We start from the raw sequence: 7,247 nt of genomic DNA on the forward strand, positions 1-7,247 counted from the left end.
TGATTATGAGAACGTTTTCGTGGAATACCGGCATCCTTTTAATGACCTTCTATCATCTCTAAACACAGCATCCCTATGGACCGTTACGTACTGCATTATTTTCAGGATTTTTTATGGTACCTACTTAACTTTATTGAAGACGGTAGGAAGGGGGGATTACGTACGATCGCGCATTGTACCTGGAGCTTTGAAATCATTTTATAGAAATGATCTTGTTACCGAATATGGTAGTGAAACGCGATTAAACGTTATTAAGTATAGACGATCGACTATGGTCCAGCGAGACTATTTTAGCGCCAACCAACCCAAATGCGTCAACCTACTTATTAGGCTGAGTGTTGGTACGTATTACATTGGTATATTCTCTCTGAGGTTGCAATGACGCAAGAAGATAATGATGTCGCGTTACAGTCTTTAGCTATAGGGTATTACTATAGCTATGGCTAAGTACTCCGAGAATAACGTGGTACTCGGAAGTACCGTACTGCCAGTGAGATTATCAAGAGAAATTTCATGAGTAAGAGCGAGAGAGAAATTATGAGTAGGGGGTAGCCATGAGAATGACTCCACCCGAAAATTACATTATATGCATAGCAGCGTCGTTGCTGGACCCGCGGATATTTAAAATCGATGATCTCACTTGGCATACGATGATTTTGAGATTCGTTCGGACGAAAGGATGATCGGGGGAAGGGGAAGTTGTGGATGAAAAAAAAAAGAAGATAGTGATACGCAGGATGAAATTACCACGAAATTCCAAAAGTCCGTGATGATGTCATCCGACGGTTATCTATGGTACATACGTACCAATTTCGGTGGTCGCCCTCATCATCATTATCTTGTATATACCGTAGTGATTTCTTCTTATGTCAGAAATCGTCGGTACAGGCCGGAAGCATTGAAATAAGTGGCACTAAACGTGCAGAACATTACGCCCGAACGCCTCCTGGAACACAGTGAAGAAATCATGAAGAGATGATTCAGCTCATAAAGCAGCTATAAAATTAATGCAGCGCCGCGTTCACCCTGGACTTTATAGTTCCTCCTAGCCATTTTGATGCATCTCGCGCACCAACGACTCGGACTTGCAGTAAAGTTATTGCAGCGTGAAAGTCTTAATTCGCTAATGAGTCAAGGTGCTATTGGATGGAAATCGCGTCGGGAGTATTATAGAAAATTTTTTTATTCTTTTTCGTATCCGTCGATCCATTCGTTCGTATCAATGAGACTGAGGATAATGGGTGAAAAATATAAGAACGAGTCTCGATTTTCTTGAACGGAAGTACCAGTCGAGTTCCTTGAAGCATTGAGTAGCGTAAGAACCCGACTAGGTACTGTAAGTACCAAAGAGCAGCGTCTTCTGGGCAGCTCTGGCCGTTAACGATCGCGGTGTACCGTAACCTCCGTAACGCGCTACACGATTCCGACAATATCGGTATCCTATGATACTACGTGGGACACCGACTGGACCCATAATACACAGCATCCCGTAAGAGCCAATCCCATTTCACGTGCCGCTACATAGAGTCACGGATCTGGTATAACGAGATTCCGAAGAACGCACTTCGCGCCAAGGAGTAGCATCCGGGGACGAGCAACGTCAGTTACGTAACAGCAGTTTGGGGCTCGTAGTTTCCGTAATACGACGAAACGACTTGGCCGAGCTGTCGCAAGATCCAAAAGACGCTTGACGGACGAGATCTCGAAGCTAACGAGGTTCGAGGAAGGGGATCCTGGAACCTCTCAATCTGGAAGTTCGTTTTGAAAAATAAGGTAAGGTAAGCTGGCTCTTCTAATGAAGATTTATGATATGAGTCTGGTGGCATCGGCCATCGGGTGGTAAAAGGAGCAGAACCCTCATTGCCATTATACGCGTATCAGTGTCCCTTTAGTGGCTGGTTTGGCCCCAGTTAGAGAGCAGGTCGTGGCGAATCGCTTCCCCGGACGTTATTGTCCATCTTGTCCAGGGTGCAGCCAGGGCGGAGACGCCGGACGGGACTTGCGACAAGTCCACCTGCGCGATTCGCTTTTGTCGACGCCGCGCATTTCGGAACTTTGATCTTCGGCAATGTCCAGACCACGGGAAACAGTCTCCAGGCCGCCGCGGGCCCGTCCAGAGAAACGGCAGAGATTGCCCGGCACTTCGTCACGGCTGGCGCCTGCCCTGCTCTGCCCCGACTCGCTGGCTTCTCGATAAGGGCGCGGTATTCGGTATACCGACTGCTCTTCCTTACTCTTCCTACCATCCCCTTGCCCCTCTGTACCCCTGGTTCACGAGTTTCTGTTATACTTTTCTTAGGCTTCTTTCTCTCTTCGTTCTCTTCTCCTATCTCTCTTGGTCGTGGCGATTTGCATCTCACTCGAGTTCCGTGCACTCGCTGCATCTAGGATTAAGCAGGAATTAAAGGCAGGAAGTCTAGGAACCATCTTTATAATAAGGAATATGAGACGTGACGTGATGAGATATATATACATATGTCGCGTCTCCATCCTTGGGAGGATCTTACAAAGGTACCAGCTACGTCACAGAGCATATTTCGCAATCCGTGCATCCTTTAGAGGGACATGAATGTCGCATAAATCTCATGGTGAAAAGCACCCCTGACCGAAAAAGCTTCGAGTTAAGAGACGTCGCCTAAGGAGAAAGAAATAACGAAGGAAAAAAGGAGGGCTTCCGAAAGACGAGGTGGGGCTCCTCGGGTCAGAGAACGGTTCAAGGGGTCAGAGAGTGGAGCGGAGAGATATGAAAGAGGAGAGAAAGTAGGAGAAAGAGTGAGTAGAGTTTTTGTGTAAGAGAGAGGGGTAGCCGTTCGGCCCTCGGGCCAAGGATAGGCCAGTCGTGGCTGTAGGGGAGGGGTGAGGATTCAAGGGATAGGAGGGTGGAGAGGAGGTGATTATACGGCTGTTAAAGGTTAGCCTGGTGGCGAAGAGGGCTGATCCCAACTGGCAAGTCGGCAGTCTTAGAAACCGTACCTATATAGCCGAGCATCGCAACCCTCGGAATGCTGTAGGTGGGGGGTTACTCCGCTCTTCTCCGAGTGGTTACTTCGCACGGTTTAACTTGGTCCGATTGTCAGTCAGCGCCTGACTACGTTGGCGGAAGGTACAAGGAGATCCTCGGAGTATCGAAGTGGTGATCCACGGTGAAGAACGGCATATGCGCGTCCGAGAGCTTCGAGATTTGTTGTTTTCGAAGATAGCCTGAGAGCGAGAGAGAGAAAGAGAGACAGACACAAGTAGTCCAGCACAAGGGAAGAAGCTACGGCAGTGTGGTGCGGGCCGTCATCCGCGACGCACGCGTGCTCCATAGACGCGTCATTCTCGTCTGCCCATGCGTTTGACCACGTGACTTTTTTCCTCTCTTTCTCCTCCTTCTCTCTTTTCCTTCTCCCTCTTTCCTACCCTGTCTCTCCGCTTCGGCACTTCCGTCTAGCCCTCACCCATCCCTTCCTAACCTACGTACCATAAACCCAGGCGTACGCTCCGATTCACGAATCACGACAGTAGAGGCGAATAAGACCAGAGTTCTCTGCGCGACGTGTTTTCTCTCCGTCTCGCTCTACCCTCCTCGTTCGCCGGGAGCCACGTACCTCTCACTCCTTTTCTCTCTCACTGGAGTCGGCGTTCCGCAAGAGATCGCACTCGCGATTATTTACCATCAGCCACTGCATTGCGCGCTGTATGCTGCTCGACAATGACGAGAAGATGTTTGACGGATTGTGAACGAAAAACGGTTTGAGTGCAGACTCCATCGAAGATTCTTCGATTGTTCATTCGAGAGTGAATCCATAGAAGGAAGTGAATCTTGGCGATTGGACGGTCTTGAACGACTGTCACAGCAACGAGATGAAAATCGAATTTCAGGTAAGAGATCAATCATTATCGCATTCGTAAAAGTTATTCCTGAGTTCATTACCTTCGAAATGTGTTTACGTCTGTTTCTTGATATTCGGTTGGCGTCTCGATTATATCGAACTCGAAGGTAAATGCCGTTCGATGCCACTCGGCCGATTCCGACAGTAAAAAACTTTGTCGATCGATATATATCGAGACGCTGGAGGTGTTATTCGAGTTATTTATTAACCACGGCCAGCTGACTTCGTTAGTCTACGAAATTTTTTTTAGGATTGCTCGCGCTTCGTAGAAACTCGACGAGGAGTGTCATATAAACAATGCGAAGGATCCGCTGATAAAGCGCAAGTGTCTGGTGTTAGAAAGTTTCAAGCCAGTAATTGGCCAATTTACGAATAAGAGATTCGAACGTGTTTTACGAAGTTCGCGCTGGCTTTTTAAATGCGCTTAATGGTGAACTCGTTATAATAGCTATAGAAACTCTGACGCCTCGCACAATGTCACGTAAATTGCTCGATACTCGGGACTTCCGCTCGATATTCACCCGCCACGTTTCCTTTCTTCCGGATAATGTGCCTTTGAACTCCTAATGACCTCGTGGCACGCGTTTCTTTCTTGGTCGAGCAGTCGGGAATTTACATAAAAAAATAAATGCACTCTGCCACCGACTCTAAAGCGTAGCATTGAAAATGGAACTGCTACTGGAATTGAATGAACAATTATTCAACGAAGTAGAAAACATGCCTGTAAGTCTTTTTATTACTTTTATATTAACATAGAAAAAGAAAAAATGATTTAATTTATCTATGTCAAATACAATCTGCATGATCGTAACGAACGAAGAAAACGCGGAAATCATGATAATACACGAACGCTCGTTAAGAACGTACCTTTATAAATTTTTTAGGTATCCTCGGGCTCGTCTGTTAAACACAAAAGATTAGCATCGTCAATGAAAATTATACGTGCAGCATATATTTGCGTGTCCAGCTAATTTTAGATAATGGCGCCCTCTACAACATTTGCAACAAAATTCCAAAGTGCGTCGTGAAATACACATAAATCACCAGAGTGTAATTTCGGTCATACAGCTAACGGCGTAACTTAGCGCTGCAGGAGTTTAATAAAATTTTCGCATGGCATTCCGATCGCACTTGCAGCAAGTGTACAGAGAATAATTGTTATCGAGTGACTTTTATTTAAGTGCAGTTTCGTGTATTTAATTCCAGCAGCCAGTTCCACTTTCGTGGGACACCGTTTCACCGTAATTGACTGTGTACCGTCTTGCCGTTTGTACTTCGTTATTCCGCCACTGAATTTTCTCTCGCATTGGCGTGGCGTCAAATAAAAGTAGCTCCGATTAAAACGCACCCTTAAGTCATTGACTCTTTCATCTGTCGTTCTACTCTCACGCCTAACCGACTTCGTTACTCCCAGTTTCTCGTTCCACCGTAGCGTATAACTTTTAACTGCGATTTAACGAAACTCTTTGAACCCAACTTTCCTCTGAAGCTTCAAGGGATATTTGATCTCTGCTGACTCAAGCAACTTTGAGCCCTTTTGCCAGCGTCTTGTCTCTGTGCCTATCGGCACCCCGACCCTCTTCCCCATTGACCAACTTCCGTCTTGCCTGATGAACTGTCGACACCTTTCGCTGGGATAACTTAAAGTCTACGTTCGTCATCCTACCAGGTCATTGTTCGCGGTAAAAAACTTTGCGCTTACAATGACGGCAGCTCTTCTGGACCATTGCTATTGTCGGCCGTTCAGTTGCACGCCTGGTATTCTCTTGCATGGTCCGCCCTCCCTTGGCATCGTTCCTGCACGGTGTAATGAGAATAAATTGATTTCGTACAACTGCCACCCAACATCAAAGTAGCGGAGATGAGAGAATCAAAGCAACAAGTATAAATTTTCTGGGAGAACAGAGAGACAGGGATTACAGTTTGAGCCCGTTTACGTCGGAATTCCGTCTGTGATCTTCCGCCTACGCACACTCTGCATCAATTCCAAATCCAGTCTCTCTCAATCTCTGTCTTCGTCTCTTTCCGACAAGCACTCCTCTCAAACCAATAAATCGGAAGTGCAAACTCCACGTGCGGGCATAAGAATCAGACACGTATATTTCTCAAATTACCCGCCAGAAAATAACTAGTCAAACTCTACATGTATTTAGTACGATGCGCAAGGCGCATCTGACCTGTCAAATATTAAAGTCGTTCAATCGTCGCGTCCGGTCCTACCGGCTGACCCTGCATAACACAGAGAGGTTATGTTCGTCTTGCCCAGCGATTAATTACAATCTCAAAGCCGTCGACACATGAAAACAATGTAATCACTAGGATCATTTATAAGTATAGCCAGCATAATACTCGAAGTCAAAGGGCTTCCACGAATGGTAGCGACGAGAAATGACCGAGGGGACGTTTAGCTCCTCGTCTCGAGCGCCAAACGAAAGCCTCGATGCGCCGATCTTCACTTCCTTCACCGAGAGTAACTCGTTCCAGGAACGTTTCACCTTTCCCTCGACGTCTCGAGTACCTGGAAACTCTCGAGTTTCGACGACATCACGAGTCTTCTGGCTCCGCCAGGCACGACGGGCTCTCTATCATCCCCGCGACTGTACAATTAAAAATTGCAAGTGAGCGGTAGCATCCTCAAGGCAGCACGCACGGCTGCGGGATTTAGACGCAGCAAGTGGAAGACGGGTAAGGAAGGACCGGGGCATCCCTTATAAAGGGCACTAATGATAAATCGGTAGCAACGATCTACGCCGGAGGGCCCCAGAGGTCGTCGCGGAATTCTCTCGACTTACCACCGACGGAAAGGTGTAAATGGCCCCTCATCAAACGATTAAACCAATCAAAAGTGCGTTCCGTCGGCAACCCCGTGTGCGTGCCTACTACCGCTGAAATCATCGTCATTATCGCCACTCACGAGGAACGGGGGAGACTTCTTTTTCCCAGACGCACGCACTTCTTAGACACCCTGTTATGCACTTTTTATATGCATACGAACGCGCTCTGTATCTTGAACGAAGAGTATAAAAGAGAATTGGACGATCCTGTGGGATGACCCGACGGCTGCTGGACGTCCGAACGGACCCAGCGCTTGCTTACAGAGTCTTTCATTTTTGGGAAAAGCGCTGCCGTACCCGTTCAAAGAGCAAAGGATGTGAAATTATTACTTCGATAAGAGGCTTTACTTGGAGTCTTCACGAGAGCGAGAAAGAATCTGCCTGAAGACGAGATCAGCCTCGACGACCAAGTGGAGGACGAAGACAACACGGGTAACGGCAACGACAACGACAACGCGATGCTGCTGCTGCGGGGCGGTGAGCAATTAGCGACACAGCGGCGAGATCAGAGGCCGGGGGCGGGGTGGGGTGGTAGTGG

General features: G+C 47.4%; 1 protein-coding gene across 2 annotated transcripts in view; it reads left to right on the forward strand.

Annotated features, from left to right (window-relative positions):
* Window positions 1–3,088: 3,088 nt before the first annotated feature.
* The window catches only part of LOC107269949 (palmitoleoyl-protein carboxylesterase NOTUM), a 17,211-nt gene continuing 13,052 nt past the window's right edge, over window positions 3,089–7,247 (forward strand). Inside the window, exon 1 of one of the 2 annotated variants that reach the window (XM_015744413.2) lies at window positions 3,089–3,864. In XM_015744413.2, coding sequence (XP_015599899.1) covers window positions 3,847–3,864 — 18 coding nt within the window. In that variant the 5' untranslated portion in view covers window positions 3,089–3,846. The remainder of the gene's footprint in view (window positions 3,865–7,247) is intronic. The other variant, XM_015744412.2, reaches the window with a different exon arrangement.

Source organism: Cephus cinctus, unplaced genomic scaffold (assembly GCF_000341935.2).
Source record: "Cephus cinctus unplaced genomic scaffold, Ccin1 Ccin1_scaffold0690, whole genome shotgun sequence".
Classification (NCBI taxonomy): Eukaryota; Metazoa; Arthropoda; class Insecta; order Hymenoptera; family Cephidae; genus Cephus; species Cephus cinctus.